Source organism: Carassius carassius, chromosome 37, assembly GCF_963082965.1.
Source record: "Carassius carassius chromosome 37, fCarCar2.1, whole genome shotgun sequence".
Classification (NCBI taxonomy): Eukaryota; Metazoa; Chordata; class Actinopteri; order Cypriniformes; family Cyprinidae; genus Carassius; species Carassius carassius.
The window spans coordinates 28,125,797-28,143,206 of NC_081791.1; the positions used below are offsets into that span (position 1 = coordinate 28,125,797).

Genomic DNA, 17,410 nt, shown 5'->3' on the forward strand with positions numbered 1-17,410 from the left:
GGCTTATAGTCTCAGGTCAGTAGCAGAGAGGCCAAAATAGCGCTGCGTTTCCTTTGTTTATAACCACTCCTCTAGCCCCAGCTGGCCCGCTTTGGCCCAAGGTTTACGTCGGGCCAAAAAACCCTGGCCGTTGGCCCCGAATAAGCTCAGACGAGGCACGATCAAGCCCTGAAAGTGACAGTGGAAACGCAACTGGCCCTGGCACGCACTAGCACACCTGCCTTTAGCCCAACAGTGGAAACGCGGCTACTGACATCTGCATGCATAGTAAAATATAAAGGATATGGAATCAATTATTTAAATGATTCATGTCTTCCTTATAGAATGTATAAAACTGTTACAATAAAGTATTGTCTTCTACTAAACACAAAAAACCATGCAGTGTTTCAGTGCATTTCAGTTCAGATCTTTCCCTGAGCTGTTTATTAGTGTTTTATTAGTACTGAGCTGTTTTTATTAGAGCTGTTTATTAGTGACTGGGGTGAAGCAAGCAAGTATTTCTCGGAATTGTTTAATACGGTGTTTTTCGGTGGACTTTAGAGCCATAAAGAAATAAATTATTAATTTACTATAATGGATCCGGTTGCTGTGAGAAACCTGCTGCCTTGCTGTTCACTGCAATTAACTTTAATTAGACTTAAAGCTGATTGCAATGAACAGCAAGGCAGTAGGTTTCTCACAGCAACCAAATCAAATATACAGTGAGTATAGAGTAGAATCACCCTCCTTTAAAATAATCATCAGTTTAATTTTCATAAGAACACCGCATGGTTGGCCAGCGATAGAAGAAAGTAAGGTAAGAGTAACGCTCTTCATGAAGGGGGGGGGGGGGGTATATCTAGATATCTATGGAATACCTGGAACTTCCTGGTTGTAGATAAGCCAGATTAGTCATCTTCGGTCAACAATTTTTGTGGGCGGAGCCTATCTGGTGGCAGAAAATTACAGTTTTTAAGTAGCGGTCTACGTTAGCCATGGTATTAAAGAATAAAATTATTTTGAGTTTTAATTTTGAGTTTATATTTAAAAATCCAAAATAATATATTACATTTCTGCTAAGAAAAATCAACTCATTATTCTCTCTTTTCCCTTCGGCTCAGAATCATGAATTTAAATCTTACTCTTCTGGCTTTTTTTCCCCCTCAGAATGGAAAAATTCACCAATTGTTGAGATAAACAGAGTTTTAAAGTCTGAACTTTAACTGATACGGAACTTAATAGGTAGCCAGTGCAGAGACTGTAAAATTGGGGTAATATGATCATATTTTCTTGACCTGGTAAGGACTCTAGCTGCTGCATTTTGGACTACCTGTAGCTTGTTTATTGAAGAAGCAGGACAACCACCTAGAAGTGCATTACAATAGTCCAGTCTAGAGGTCATGAAAGCATGAACTAGCTTTTCTGCATCAGAAACAGATAACATGTTTCGTAGCTTGGCAATGTTTCTAAGATGGAAGAATGCAGTTTTTGTAACATGGGAAATATGATTTTCAAAAGACAAGTTGCTCTCTAATATAACACCCAGATTTCTGACTGTAGAGGAAGTAACAGTACATCCGTCTAGTTGCAGATTGTAATCTACAAGATTCTGTGTGGTGTTTTTTGGTCCAATAATTAATATCTCTGTCTTATCCGAATTTAATTGGAGAAAATTATTGGTCATCCAATCTTTTACATTTTTAATACACTCTGTTATCTTAGATAATTTAGAAGTTGAATCTGGTCTCGTTGAGATATACAGGTCCTTCTCAAAAAATTTGCATATTGTGATAAAGTTCATTATTTTCCATAATGTAATGATAAAAATTAAACTTTCATATATTTTAGATTCATTGCACACCAACTGAAATATTTCAGGTCTTTTATTGTTTTAATACTGATGATCTTGGCATACAGCTCATGAAAACCCAAAATTCCTATCTTAAACAATTAGCATTTCATGAAAAGGTTCTCTAAACGAGCTATTAACCTAATCATCTGAATCAACTAATTAACTCTAAACACCTGCAAAAGATTCCTGAGGCATTTAAAAACTCCCAGCCTGGTTCATTACTCAAAACCGCAATCATGGGTAAGACTGCTGACCAGAAGGCCATCATTGACACAGAAAGAAATTTCTGAACAAACAGGCTGTTCCAGGTATCAAGGCACCTCAGTGGGAAGTCTGTGGGAAGGAAAAAGTGTGGCAAAAAATGCTGCACAACGAGAAGAGGTGACCGGACCCTGAGGAAGATTGTGGAGAAGGACCGATTCCAGACCTTGGGGGACCTGCGGAAACAGTGGACTGAGTCTGGAGTAGAAACATCCAGAGCCACCGTGCACAGGCGTGTGCAGGAAATGGGCTACAGAGAAGCAGCACTGGACTGTTGCTCAGTGGTCCAAAGTAGTTTTTTCGGATGAAAGCAAATTTTGCATGTCATTCGGAAATCAAGGTGCCAGAGTCTGGAGGAAGACTGGGGAGAAGGAAATGCCAAAATGCCTGAAGTCCAGTGTCAAGTACCCACAGTCAGTGATGGTCTGGGGTGCCATGTCAGCTGCTGGTGTTGGTCCACTGTGTTTTATCAAGGGCAGGGTCAATGCAGCTAGCTATCAGGAGATTTTGGAGCACTTCATGCTTCCATCTGCTGAAAAGCTTTATGGAGATGAAGATTTCGTTTTTCAGCACTGCCTGGCACCTGCTCACAGTGCCAAAACCACTGGTAAATGGTTTACTGACCATGGTATTACTGTGCTCAATTGGCCTGCCAACTCTCCTGACCTGAACCCCATAGAGAATCTGTGGGATATTGTGAAGAGAAAGTTGAGAAACGCAAGACCCAACACTCTGGATGAGCTTAAGGCCGCTATCGAAGCATCCTGGGCCTCCATAACACCTCAGCAGTGCCACAGGCTGATTGCCTCCATGCCACGCCGCATTGAAGCAGTCATTTCTGCAAAAGGATTCCCCACCAAGTATTGAGTGCATAACTAAACATAATTATTTGAAGGTTGACTTTTTTTGTATTAAAAACACTTTTCTTTTTTTGGTCGGATGAAATATGCTAATTTTTTGAGACAGGAATTTTGGGTTTTCATGAGCTGTATGCCAAAATCATCCGTATTAAAACAATAAAAGACCTGAAATATTTCAGTGTGCAATGAATCTAAAATATATTAAAGTTTAATTTTTATCATTACATTATGGAAAATAATGAACTTTATCACAATATGCTATTTTTTGAGAAGGAACTGTATAGTATCATCAGCATAACAGTGGAAACTAATCCTGTATTTTCTAATAATATTACCAAGGGGCATCATGTATATTGAAAATAGAAGAGGACCTAGGACAGATCCTTGTGGCACTCCATACTTTACTGGTGATAAATGAGATGAATCCCCATTTAAGTAAACAAAATGGTAACGATAGGACAGGTAGGGTCTAAACCATCTTAGAGCCTGCCCTTGAATACCTGTATAGTTTTGTAACCAATCTATGAGTATCGGTTACAATAAAGTCTCAAATCCAAAAAGATATTCTTTATCAAAGTTAAGAGTCTAAAAACACCTTGTTTAATCACGCCTCCACATCTCTACATCACTATGTAGGAATATTTGCATAATGCCGCCCAAATGCCGCGCAAAGAAAGAAGGCGTGGTTTCAGTAACACAGTTAGTGTTGAAGCAGTCATGTCAGGGAGCTGTGTGTGTATCGAGGAGTATGGAGGAATTATTGGGTCAGATTATAAACTAAAAGTCTAAAACTAAAAGTCTTAAACCAAAACTAAAAATCTAAATTTGAAACTTAAAGTCCAAATCAAAAATGTATTTAGGATTGGGCATTTGGTATTTAGGATTGGGCATTTTCTATTTAGGGTTGGGCATTTGGTCATTTAGCCATTTAGGATTTAGGGTTGGGCATTTGGGGATTTAGGATTTGGAATTTGGTATTTAGGATTGGGCATTTAATCATTTAGCCATTTAGGATTGAGGAATGGGGATTTGGGGATTTAGGATTGGGCATTTGAGGATTGAGGAGTGTATGCAAATTAGGAGGCGTGGCCCAAATACTGGAGGCTGGGTTTGAAATGGCTGGTGTGCAGAGGCACCTTATGGACAGCAGAGGGAGCTCCCAGTGCTAAGGAGCACACTAACTTCAACTTAATGACAGCTTTGTAACATTTGTGGCCTCAAACACAAAGTCACCAGTGAAAGGAGTGCTATAGGTCTGACGACGAGAAAGCAGCAGACAGTGCAGCAGGTAAGATGCTAACATTAGCTACTAGTTATATAAGCTGATATTGCTAACATGCTTTAGGAGGGTATCATTATAATGGGACATGTTGTTTTGTTTTTTAAACTGCGGTTAACCCCTCTGACATTAGTAGATACACTCCTTTCACATTGCCACTAGATGGTCTTGTTTCTGTTTGTTTGTTTTTTTGCTATATAGACTATATATATTTTATAAAGATTGTGAGAGAAAAGAAATTAGGCTTGTTCGACTTGAACCGGCGCTGCACACTGCAAGACCGATCGGTTTATGACATCAAAGTACTGTGAGAGCGATTCAAAAGCATAAGGAGCGTCTACTCTCTTTGATGTCATATGTCGTGTGTATGTTTATACACACTCACCTAAAGGATTATTAGGAACACCTGTTCAATTTCTCATTAATGCAATTATCTAATCAACCAATCACATGGCAGTTGCTTCAATGCATTTAGGGGTGTGGTCCTGGTCAAGACAATCTCCTGAACTCAAAACTGAATGTCAGAATGGGAAAGAAAGATGATTTAAGCAATTTTGAGCGTGGCATGGTTGTTGGTGCCAGACGGGCCGGTCTGAGTATATACATACACACGCAGTGGTGGACGAAGTACACAAATCAAGTACTTGAGTAAAAGTACAGATACGTAAAATAAAATATTACTCCAGTAAAAGTACTCCTTTTTCAATTTTACTCAAGTGAAAGTACAAAAGTACTCAATTTTTTATGTACTTAAGTAAAAAAGTACTGAAAGATAGATGTTTGCAATTTTATATAGGCTACTTAATTTAATTTTATATTAGCACATATTTTTTTATAATCCTACTGCTCAAAATACCTGGGATTTTTTCTGAAATAACCACTCTATGGAGTCAAGATATATTTTTGTTGACCATCTGATTTTCTCCAGTAAGAAAACATAATTATATTTTCATAATGATTTTTTCCTTCTCAAACCTTGTCTGTGGTGTAAAAACAGCCCTGGCCAAACGGGGTGCATCTCTTCCCACTTTGATAATTACTGTAGTTACCATGTTCTGAACATCACATCCTTTCTTTTCTCCCCAGATGTAATATATATATATATATATATAGGTGGTTGAATAAAAATATTTGGACATTATTTATAAAAATTACCTCAAGTTAGCACCAGCAAGCTTGTTAGCTAGACAGTTAGCATCAGCTAACAATATTTACTTATTTTCGGTACAGTTATGAATAAACATTCATGTCTGTCTACTCGTCTAGTTAATCCAAACAATATACATTACTATTGATAAACAATATTGTGGCAGGGGGGGGCGTGGTTTTGCGAAGTCTGCAGCGGGAGAGAGAATCAGGAGACGAGCGGTAAGTGAGTGGTTTGGGCAGAAATTATCATCACCTGTTTCTTGTTCCAGTAATTGGCATGGAGAGAGTATAAAACGCCAGGAGAGATGGAAGCAAGCGAGAGAGAGACGGACTGCTGACCCGAACCGGAAACGGAAACCGGAAGGAGTAAACCGGAAGTGCTCTGCCAACGTGTCAGAACAGAAGTCACCATTTGGTGTTTGCAAAGCTTTATTTCTTTTTGTTATTAATAAATACGTCAGCAGTCCAGCCGACCCCTTTGTCATCTTCCTTGCCGCACACGAACTTACTACAAATATAAAAACAGACGTCACATAGGACATGGTAGCATTTTAATAAAACTGTTAATATTACGGCAGCGGGGAATGTGAACAATCATGAGTTATTTGCGATCCGATTTAAAAGTTTATTTTGAAAAGACTCAGTTCGTTCATGATGAATCAGACACCACTTCTGCGTGTTGGAGCACGTGCTATATTATAGGGAGTAACGATATGTTGTATGGAATGTAGTGAAGTTAAAAGTACGAACTTATGCTTTGGAATGTAGTGAAGTAAAAGTTGAAGTTACTCAAAATAAAACTACTCCAGTAAAGTACAGATACTTGAAAAATGGTCTTAAGTACAGTAACGAAGTAAAGCTACTCCGTTACTGTCCACCACTGCACACACGACATATGACATCAAAGAGAGTATGCTTATGCTTTTGAATCGCTCTCGCAGTCATAAACCGATCGGTCTTGCAGTGTGCAGCGCCGGTTCAAGTCAAACAAGCCTAATTTCTTTTCTCTCAAAATCTTTATAAAATTTATATAGGCTATATAGCAAAAAAAACAACAACAACAAAAAAAACAAGACCATCTAGTGGCAATGTGAAAGGAGTGTATCTACTAATGTCAGAGGGGTTAACCGCAGTTTAAAAAACAAAACAGCATGTCCCAATGTAATAATACCCAACTAAAGCATGTTAGCAATATCAGCTTATATAACTAGTAGCTAATGTTAGCATCTTACCTGCTGCACTGTCTGCTGCTTTCTCGTCGTCAGACCTATATCACTCCTTTCATTGGTGACTTTGAGGCCACAAATGTTACAAAGCTGTCATTAAGTTGAAGTTATCATACAGTCCTCGCTCACACTCACTCGCTCCGTTTGGATTCATTACCGTGTGCTCCTTAGCACTGGGAGCTCCCTCTGCTGTCCATAAGGTGCCTCTGCACACCAGCCATTTTAAACCCAGCCTCCAGTATTTGGGCCACGCCTCCTAATCTGCATACACTCCTCAATCCTCAAATGCCCAATCCTAAATCCCCAAATCCCCAATCCTCAATCCTAAATGGCTAAATTATTAAATGCCCAATCCTAAATACCAAATTCCCAATCCTAAATCCCCAAATGCCCAACCCTAAATCCTAAAAGGCTAAATGACCAAATGCCCAACCCTAAATAGAAAATGCCCAATCCTAAATACCAAATTAATTTTCGACTTGGACTTTAAGTTTCAAATTTAGATTTTTAGTTTTGGTTTTAGACTTTTAGTTTTAGACTTTTAGTTTATAATCTGACCCAATAATTCCTCCATAGGGGAGAAAGCTAAAGCACTTTATTTGTTCTCCCGAATATAGAAGCATTTAGGAAGCTTTAAGATTACTTACAACAGAGCAGCAACACATTTTATGGACGACCGTTTCATGAACCTAGGAGAAAAGGTCATTCTGACTTTACTACGACAATCTGCCGCTTCTGAATCAGCTACTGTAAGTATGTTATTAGTTTAATATTTGCTATTGACTGTTCAAATACGGAGTTGTGTGTGTGTGTGTGTGTGTGTGTGTGTGAGAGAGAGAGAGAGAGAGAGAGAGAGGGTCACACAGTGGAGTATGGCATCATATATCCCCTTTAACATCCGAAGTATTTACATTCTGTATCTATGCCAGCAAATCGTTTGTTTTTTGCAGAATTGGGGCAGGACGTGCTGTTTTAATTTTAATCTCAAAAGCCATTGGTTACTTCCCCTTTTCTGGAAGTCAGCTGTGATTGGACGTCTGTGAAAAGGCGGTGTATAATTCACACATGACCTGAGACATGGCTTTATCAATGTATCAGATGCATGTAAGGTTTCATTTATTTGTATAAATATAACATTGCTGTTTAAATGAAAAACATTTCATGTATTATTGTCAATAGAATATCTCTTTAGCAGAAACATTATTAACATAAATTCTTCTGTTCACTGGTGATTGTAAGCGGATTGTAAACCATGCATGGACTACCCTCACAATGGCACTAACTTTTCTGCTTATAGTGTTCCTACACTTATTACACAATCCATCTGTACAGTATGTTAACCCTCTCAAGGCAGGTGTTGCTGATTTGCAACAGTTAAAAACTAAAAACCTTATTACTCCAGATACATATTTTATGTATCTGGAGTACTAAAAAGTTTTCTAAAGGTTACTAAAGTTACTAAGTTACTAAAACTTAATTTGAGCCTGAGAGGGTTAATAGTGTATGTCATGCTGATAGTATTTAAAAATCTGTAAATTATTTCCATAGCCTTATCTGTACATTTATTGTACATTTGTAACATATTGTAGACACTGTATATCCTGTACTTACTGTTTATTGCACTTCTGGTTAGATGCTAACTGCATTTTGTTGCCCTACCTTACATGTGTAATGACAATAAAGTTTAATCTAATGTTATCTAATGAAGTTAAAACAACACATAAACCATTTTTATAGATTGTAATGGCACGTATCTACCAATTTTTTTTAATTGAATTTTTTAAAAACTTCACAAAATAAAAATTAATAAAATAGCTGTAATTGACCACTATATTACCACTATATGCTTGTCCATTAAATAATTGTAAGTTTTATAATAATTACAAGTGGTTTACTGTCAAGGTGTGCATGAAAAACACAAATTATCTGTAAATAAATTTATTTTATACATTTATTTATTTATTTATTTATTTTTACATAAGACTGAGGGGAGACCAATGAGTGGCATTTGCTATATTCAAGTACATGGCCTGAAAATACAAACCAATTTGGGATTTTCAATTAGGATTTACCATGCGCATAAACTAGTGCACTTGACTCTTTTTGACATGGATCATTATGAATAAAATCATTTGTTTTATGCAAAGCATCAGGCCTTTCCATCACGCAAAAAGACCAATACGACACTAGTTTAGTGACTCACGCTGGCTTCTGTATAATGCTTTGCATAAAACTGAATGATAACGATTTCATAGATGCAATAAAATGTAGGCTACACAAACCTGTATTTTACTGAAAAAAAAAATCATAAATTCAATGGCGCTTGAACTTCTTTCACCTGAAGTGGACGCAAAATCCTCTGGATATATACCTCAACCATTATGATATAACATTTCTGTAATCTAGCCTATATAGTCAACAGTTTAACAGTAAGATTTTTAATGTTTTGAAAGAAGTATCTTCTGCCTTTATTTGATCCAAAGTACAGCAAAAGCAGTAATATTGTGAAATATTTATACTATTTAAAATAACTGTTTTCTATTTGAATATATTTTAAATGCAATGTATCCCTGCGATCAAAGGTGAATTTTCAGTGTCACATTAAGCAGAAATCATTCTAATATGCTGATTATCAATATTTCAGCATTCTTTGATGAATAGAAGGATCCACAGATCAGCATTTCTGTGAAATAAAAAGCTTTCGCAACATTATACACTATATCAGTCAAATGCTTAGTCAGTATAATTTTTTGTTAAATGATATAAATTAATACTTGTATTTAGCAAGGATTCTTTAAATTGATCAAAAGTGATGATCTTTTACAAGAGATTTCTATTTCAGATAATTCTATTCAGATTTCAGATAAAACTTTCTATTCATCAAAGAAACCTGAAAAAATTATACTCAGCTGTTTTCAACATTATCATAATACAAGTTTTTGTTTGTTTGTTTGTTTTTTAGCAACAAATCAGAATATCAGAATTATTTCTGAAATTTTCTCTAATTTCTAGCTTTTAATTGGCTTAGAAATCTATAAATGCTGGACAATAACAAAGAATAATGATTTGTTTATATACTACAAACATTTTTTATCACATAATAAGGCAGAATAGTTTATATACTGTAATAAATGCTATGTCAATTAGCACTGCATTGTTCACATACTTTATTAATCACCTGCTGGAGATTTTTTTGGACTTGAAAAAAAACAAAACAGAAAATAACTGTTTTCATACAGCGATAGCTGGACGCTGTTGTTGCCCATATTAGGAGTTTCCTGATATGACCTCCTGTCAAGCACGCTTCTGCTGTGTAAAGATACAGAAAACGCGACGCAGCAGAGACGCCACGCTCACGCCACGCAGCCAGTGTGTAACCGGCCTTATGATTGAGGGGCAAGGGTGGGGTTGGCACGTCACGTCACACGTGGCAGCAACACTAATACTTATGTTTCATTTATGTTTTCCTTTTTCTCGGTTCTCAAATATGTGTAAATAGATGCATTTTACATCTTTATAGATTGTTGATCTAGTGTGCGATGGCAAGTAGCCTAATAATGTATCTATGTGTATAAAGGGCTGTCAAGTCACTTAAGTAACAGATATCAGTGTCATGTCATAAAATATTTTTAGTACGAATGACTGTGTGTTTAATGTGAATTTAATAAAAACACTGTAAGTCAGGCTAAAATCATTGTACATAAATACAGCACATTTTAATGATCAAAAACATTTTCACTGGTTTCAGTTTAGAGTTCAAGCACTCTCAAAAACTCCCCTAAAAATCACTGAAGCCGTTTACACGGTGAAATGAGTGTCTTACTTACAAATTCGTACACGCGTTGATTCTGACGTGAAAGTGGGATTCAGCGAGCGAGCGAGCGAGTGAAGTAAGCACGCATTCAGAGATGACTCGCGTGCACGCCTCCGTTACGTGATCGACGCACTGAACGATCTGATCACTCTATCGAATATTACAAAATAATATTCGGCTATTTTTTGTGTTTGGAAGCTTCACGCAGAATCCACTTGAGCCAAACTCTGAGGGAGCGCGTGCTCCATCGCGTTGGGCTCGACGCAGAGGCATAATTATGATTATTTTCAGAACGGGAACAAAATGTTCAAAATAAAAGGTGCATCCTGTTGTTGCACAACATAATGATTCACCTCCAGGCGCTCATATAGTCAGCTATTTAAAGAACCTTTATACTAAGACACATATTAAAGGATTTTTACCTTGCTGACTACGATAGTGCCATGAGGTGGATTATACTATTATATATATATATTATTATTTTTTATTATTTTTTTTTACAACAGTATCCACGTATTAATTTGGGTATTTTTTATTTGCTCATCCGCGAAACGTCTATAGTACATTTTGTATCAGATGTTAAATAAGGAAAATGATTTTCACTGACAAATTTGCACAATGCAAATGACAAGGTATTCGTATAAACTGGTTTACAGGGCGAGTTTCGAGAGAGGCGGGGTTATGCTCGCGTGTAGGTATGGGGGGGGGGGGTTAACCCCATCGACCACACACACACACGCGCGCGCGCGCGCACACACACGCACACACACACACTTGTTCCTATGTGTCTCTCTGATGGCGTTGGCTTTTTTCGCGCGGGTCTCGAGGCTCCTGATGGTCGTGATCCTCTTGCAGGGTGTGTGTGTGATGTTTTATTACACACGCAACACACACTCATCCAGGTGAACATTTTAAATATCTTATAAATTATTTAAATCATGCTGAGGGTTTTATTTAAGTCAGACTGTTATAAAGTCTGAGACTGATATAAGTTTGTAGTTTCTAAGTGATTGGTTATTCACTATGTGCTGGTTGAGGACATCCCCCTTCAATGTAAAGCGCTTTGAGTCCCCAGAAAAGCGCTATTTAAATGTAAGGAATTATTATTATTATTATTATTATTCACTATAGTGTGATTGCTGTCATTAAGTTTTTTTAAAGAGGTAGTCTATATTGTGGTTTAATTTTTTTAATTTTTAGGTCGAAATTTAATTGTAATTTTAATCAGCAAAGACATTTTTTAGATTTGCCATGTAGTTTTGATTTGTCCCGGACTCGATCTAATTAAGGGACTGTCAAAAAAGTGCATAAAAATTATTTTAAAAGATATGCGTTCCCACATTCAAACAGGCAACGCATCATGCAAATAAACTGTAAAGATGTGAATTAAGTGGAAAAACATGAGTACATAATTTTAAGCTGTGAATCTAGTTTTGAATATTTGTAAAATTAAACAAAAATACACGAAATCATATTTCCAAATGCAGTTTGTGTGTGACGTGTGTCAGGAAATAAAGGTTATTATTATTATTATATAACAATAACAAAGATCCAGACTCCTTCAGTCTTTCAGATAAAGTGCCACGTCCTTCAACAAAGTTATTGCCATTGTTCTTTTTGCTTTCGAGTTTGTAGAGAACTCGCTATATTCTTTTTGTTTGAATATTTTTTTAAAAATAAGGGACATTTTGAAGAACATTCATAACTTCATGGGATCCGGAAATCATAGCACTGCTTAATAATATCCCACTTCTGTTTTTAAATGACACTGGTGATGTGCATTTATAAGAAATATTCAGCAGCAGTGATCTTTCTGCAATGAGTTAAACCTCGTTGTAATTTACAAAAGGACGTGTTCCTGAATCAACATTCATATCAAGGGATCAGTTTAATAAGAGATTAGCTTGACTTCCCCGTGGTGCATCCTGTTACTCCAGCTCAAGATAAGAACAGAAGGGATTTACATTCTTATCCTTGGGGGAAACATTAGACCATTTTTTTTATTAAAACCATTCGACTCTTATTTGTTGGCAAAGAAACTAGAATTAAAAATCTTTATCGTGAACCTGTATATCAGGAACAACAGGTAAAGCTAGAAGGATTAAAGGGACGGTTTACCTTTAATTGCTTGTCCTCATTGACTTCCATAGCACGAAAAAAAAAACTTTTCAAGTTCTTCTGAATTCATTTACATTAATTCTATTGGCTGTTTCATTCATGTAATATTCCTCTCAGGATTTGTTTCCTGCATAATTTGCGGGTCAATTATATTTTAATAGATAACATCATCAAAGAGCAAAACTTAGTTTTTGGCTTGATTATTTAGGATTAGTCAAATGTGGATTTGAGTATCCATTAGTTCATTCTTGTGGTCCAATCAAACACCATTGAGGTCCTCCTGGATATGTGCAGATTCTCCGCAGCTCAGACAATATTTGCAGATACAAATAAGGGAATCTGAGCTTCCAGGTGAAGTACCTTGGAAGTACCTTTGAAACCTGTGCCGTCTGACATTTCCTTCTGTCTTTTGGGTACAATGTTAGAATCTGGGGTGATGTGTTTTCTTACAACTCTCTTGGTTAACAAGTTAAAACACTCCATCAATTTGAAGACATGTTTACTTTGTGAACATCTGATTTTCAAACTCTGGGTTGAATATTTTCCAAACACATTTTCCCCTTCGCAATTTTAACTTTAATTCAGTAATAGCTTGTGCATTTACACAATCTCTGGTTCCTTAACTGTATTATAAAACATAACAAACGCTAACACAAAAGCCCATGTAGTAATTGTAGCATAAATATTACATCACAAAACTCTACCTCTGATTGATTATATTACTTGCCATATGTTCATTATTTTCCAATTATTTAGCAAGGTTTTTTGTGCAGTGACTTGCATTAGTCATTTGGTAAGCAACATGACCTGTTATTCCAGCCTGGCCTCATTGTTTAAACGGAGGTTTTAGTCTGTAACACTTACCAGCACAAAACTTACACTATTGTCAAGTCACCTTTATACAATACTGATTGTGTCAAAGCAGCTTTACTGCATCAAACAGGAAAATAGTTTTTCAATGATGCGAGAAGACAAAAACTGAGCCATTTTTCAGATAAAGTCACTTTATTAATGATTCAGTGATTTCATCATTCAGATCATTTCTCTTCCAGTAGTGTGTATGCAATCAGTCAACTAAGCAAGCCAAAGGAAAGTTGCTCCCCGGGTGCTGGATATAGCTGCCCACTGCTCCGGGTGTGAGTTCACTTCTTATTGTTGTGTGTGTGCGCTTGGATGGGTTAAATGCCAAGCACCAATTCTGAGTATGGGCTACCATACTTGGCAAATGTCACGACTTTCACTATACTTTCCATAGTAGGTGTACCGTGGAAATACACAAATGGAATCCCAAGCGGGTCACTTATATGGGCACTAGGAATAGCAGAGGGTGAACCAACTCCAGGGTAAGGCTAAAAACAGCCATGTATTAACGGGGTGGCCACTCCTTTTGCCACCCCACTCAAAACTGCAGTTTTTGTCCAATTCTTTCTTGACAAGAAATGCATTTATTTAGATGCCGAACTTGCGTATCTCTTTAGGCTATTACCACATCAAATGGGCGAATTTTCACATGCGCACTTCAGACGCGCACAATTTATTGCTCATAATAACCCACACAATAAACTTTGAGCATAGGCTACATACCTCGTTCTGTCGTCAGCTAAGTCATGAAATCACCAAAAAGGTGATTAAAACTGCATGTACGCAGCACACAAGTATGTCTCTCAAATACGTGCTGAAAGTGGCGCTTGGTTTTGCATTTGCAAATCGCGCGACTGCCCAGTTTCGATCTGCTAAATAGTGAGGCGTGGCCAAAGCCAGTGAAAGTACTTAATTAGCTGTTTTTGCAAGCACTTGTCAGAATAAACAGTCGAGCAACAGAGAAGGACAGCAGCTTGTGAATGTTTTGTGTTGTTTTCTCATTAGACTACTGTGTGATCGTCATTGCTAGGAAAGTTTTTGGTTTAAATTGTGTGTGTCTTACCCTGGTAAATACGTGCTGAAAGTGGCGCTTGGTTTTGCGTTTGCCTATCGCGCGACTGCCCAATTTCGATCTGCTAAATAGTGAGGCGTGGCCAGCTGACTTCAATCACAGGTATAAGGCAAATACAAAAGCGTTAGGTTTCACCGCGAAAGTGGTCGCGGCAGCCCTCATGTGATCCCTCCTCGTGTGGGCCGTTACATAGTCAACGCGAGAAACGTGAGCAAGCAACGCGAGCGACGCGCTCCCTTTCATAGTCTAAACAGTGGACGCAAGCGTCACGGGCGATGCGTGTATGCAATACACCGCTCACGCAACAGGGGGTAGTAGAGTCAGGGTGATATTAGTAGAGTCGGGTCGCGTGATATTCAGATCACAATGGCAACTGAAGAGGAGTGTATTCTGTTGCTGATTTTACATCGGCGGCAACAAAGGCAATGCAGCGATAGGGCCGTTAAGTTCGCATAATTTTTCCTCTTCGCCCGCCATTGTATTCAAACCTTCTTCTTCTGTAAACACAATATACTTGAATTAATGTACAATACTTGCAATGTCGCCCCCATCGAAAGCCAGTGTGTCAAAAGCCAGCGCGTATCAAAAACTAGGACGACACATTTGGCTACGCACCGACGCATAATGGCGGCCGAAGCATAATGATGCGTAGCCTCGGGGACGCGTATGCGTACAGATGCGTTGACTATGAAACGGCCCTAAAGACAATTGACATTACCTGCGCGACTGCACCGAGCAAGGACACAGACAGGGCACTTGAGTATTGCTTTTCTCCTGTTTCTTTACTTTTTGTATACCTTGTTTTCAAATATCTCTTACACTTGTAGTCACTATGTGCTTTCAGATCTCTACTATCACTACTAACACTCGGAGAGCACGCTATGTACGTCGCAGGAAGGCCTGTCTGACAAACCTACGGCCTGTCCCTCTGACCTCTACTACTACGCTCTCTATTCCAGTTGGTCTCTGGAACTGCCAGTCTGCAGTTAACAAAGCAGATTTCATTTCTTCTATTGCTACTCATTCAGGTCTCAACCTCATGGCACTGACAGAGACTTGGATCAAACCTGAAGATACTGCCACCCCTGCAGCCCTCTCCACTATTTTCACTTGTTCCCACACTCCTCGTACCACTGGGAGGGGTGGAGGTACAGGTCTCCTTATATCAAAAGAATAGAAATTTGATCTTCAGCCATCACCTACAGGTACTGGTTCATTTGAATCACATGCCATTACTGTAACCCACCCTGTTAAAATCCACTTTGTGGTCATTTATCGTCCCCCAGGTCAATTGGGAAACTTCTTGGAGGAGTTGAATGTGCTGCTATCAAACTTTCCTGAAGATGGTACTCCTCTGGTACTGCTTGGTGACTTCAACATCCACCTAGATAAACCCCAGGCTGCTGACTTCAACACTCTGCTCACCTCATTTGATCTCAAGCTAGTGTCTACTACAGCGACTCACAAATCAGGCAACCAACTGGACCTCATCTACACGCACTGTTGCTCTGTGGACAACTCTTCAGTTGCTCCACTGCACACCTCAGACCACTTCCTCATTACTGCTAACCTAGCACTTACTCCTGAAGTTCCTCACACTCCAACACAGGTCACCTTTCGATGGAACCTACGCTCAATCTCTCCATCTCGCCTATCTTCTGTGGTTTCATCCTCGCTTCCTGCACTCTCTCAGTTCTCTGCTCTGGACACGAACAGCGCTACGGACAATCTTTGCTCCACTTTAACATCTTGCTTGGACAACTTTTGCCCACTGTTGTCTAGACCAGCACGCACCGCCCCATCTGCCCCCTGGCTGTTCGAGGTTCTCTGTGAACATCGCTCTAAACTCAGGGCTGCAGAGAGGAAATGGCAGAAATCAAGAAACTCTACTGACCTCAGTGTGTATCAGTCTCTCCTCTACTCCTTCTCTGCAAATGTCTTCATGGCTAAAACATCCTACTACCACAACAAAATTAACAACTGTTGTGATGCTCGGACACTCTTCAAGACTTTCTCTTCTCTTCTTAATCCGCCGCCACCACCTGCTCCATCGACTCTTACAGCGGACGACTTTGCAGCTTTCTTCACAAATAAGACAAGATCCATCAGTGACCAATTCTCCACACCGCAGACTGAGGACAACTTCACAACGACCGATGCACACTCTTTCTCCTCCTCCTCACCACTCTCAGAGATGGACGTCTCCAAACTTCTCCTGTCCAATCATCCTACTACTTGTCCACTTGATCCAATCCCCACTCACCTCCTTCAAGCGATCTCTTCTTCAGTCATACCTTCGCTTACTCACATTATCAACTCCTCTCTTCACTCTGGAACATTTCCCTCAGCATTCAAGCAGGCTCGGGTAAGCCCACTGCTCAAGAAACCATCTCTAAATCCAGCGCTTCTTGAAAACTACAGACCGGTATCCCTTCTTCCATTCATTGCAAAGACACTTGAGCGAGCTGTGTTCAACCAGCTTGTACGAAAGCCTGTTCTAGGGACTAAAATTGTTGGCCGCACGGACTGATTATAGTGTGACGCACAGGAAGACGGTTTGGTGAATGTTCATCTCTGCACACTTGTCTTTGCTCTGTATAATGCGTTTATGCCTTGATGTAAGTACATTTGCATATGTATGTTTATTGCGTGTATGTTATTGATGTCCCGCGATCGTTCTGCGGTTACCATCGGCGAGTTTTGAGCACCGTAGCGGCCGTAATTTGCCGCGAGAAAAACACACTAATCAGTATTAGCCTCGGCAGTATTCTAAACTGCATCACCAATGTTGCACCAAGATTAATCTGCCTACACATCTGGATGATTACGATGTTGGCTACCATCCTGCTGGTGACCTTCCTCCAAAGGCTTCCTCTCACTGTCCTAGTCAGCCCCGAAGCAGCTCGAGGAAAACGTCTCACAGTGGTGTCAGCTCTCAA

At 38.8% G+C, this 17,410-nt stretch overlaps 1 protein-coding gene across 1 annotated transcript in view; it reads left to right on the plus strand.

Annotated features, from left to right (window-relative positions):
- The first annotated feature begins 11,177 nt into the window (after positions 1-11,177).
- The window catches only part of LOC132118576 (alpha-2,8-sialyltransferase 8E-like), a 41,161-nt gene continuing 34,928 nt past the window's right edge, over positions 11,178-17,410 (plus strand). The window contains exon 1 of the mRNA XM_059528521.1: positions 11,178-11,322. Within this exon, the coding sequence (XP_059384504.1) occupies positions 11,216-11,322 (107 nt within the window). The 5' untranslated portion in view covers positions 11,178-11,215. The remainder of the gene's footprint in view (positions 11,323-17,410) is intronic.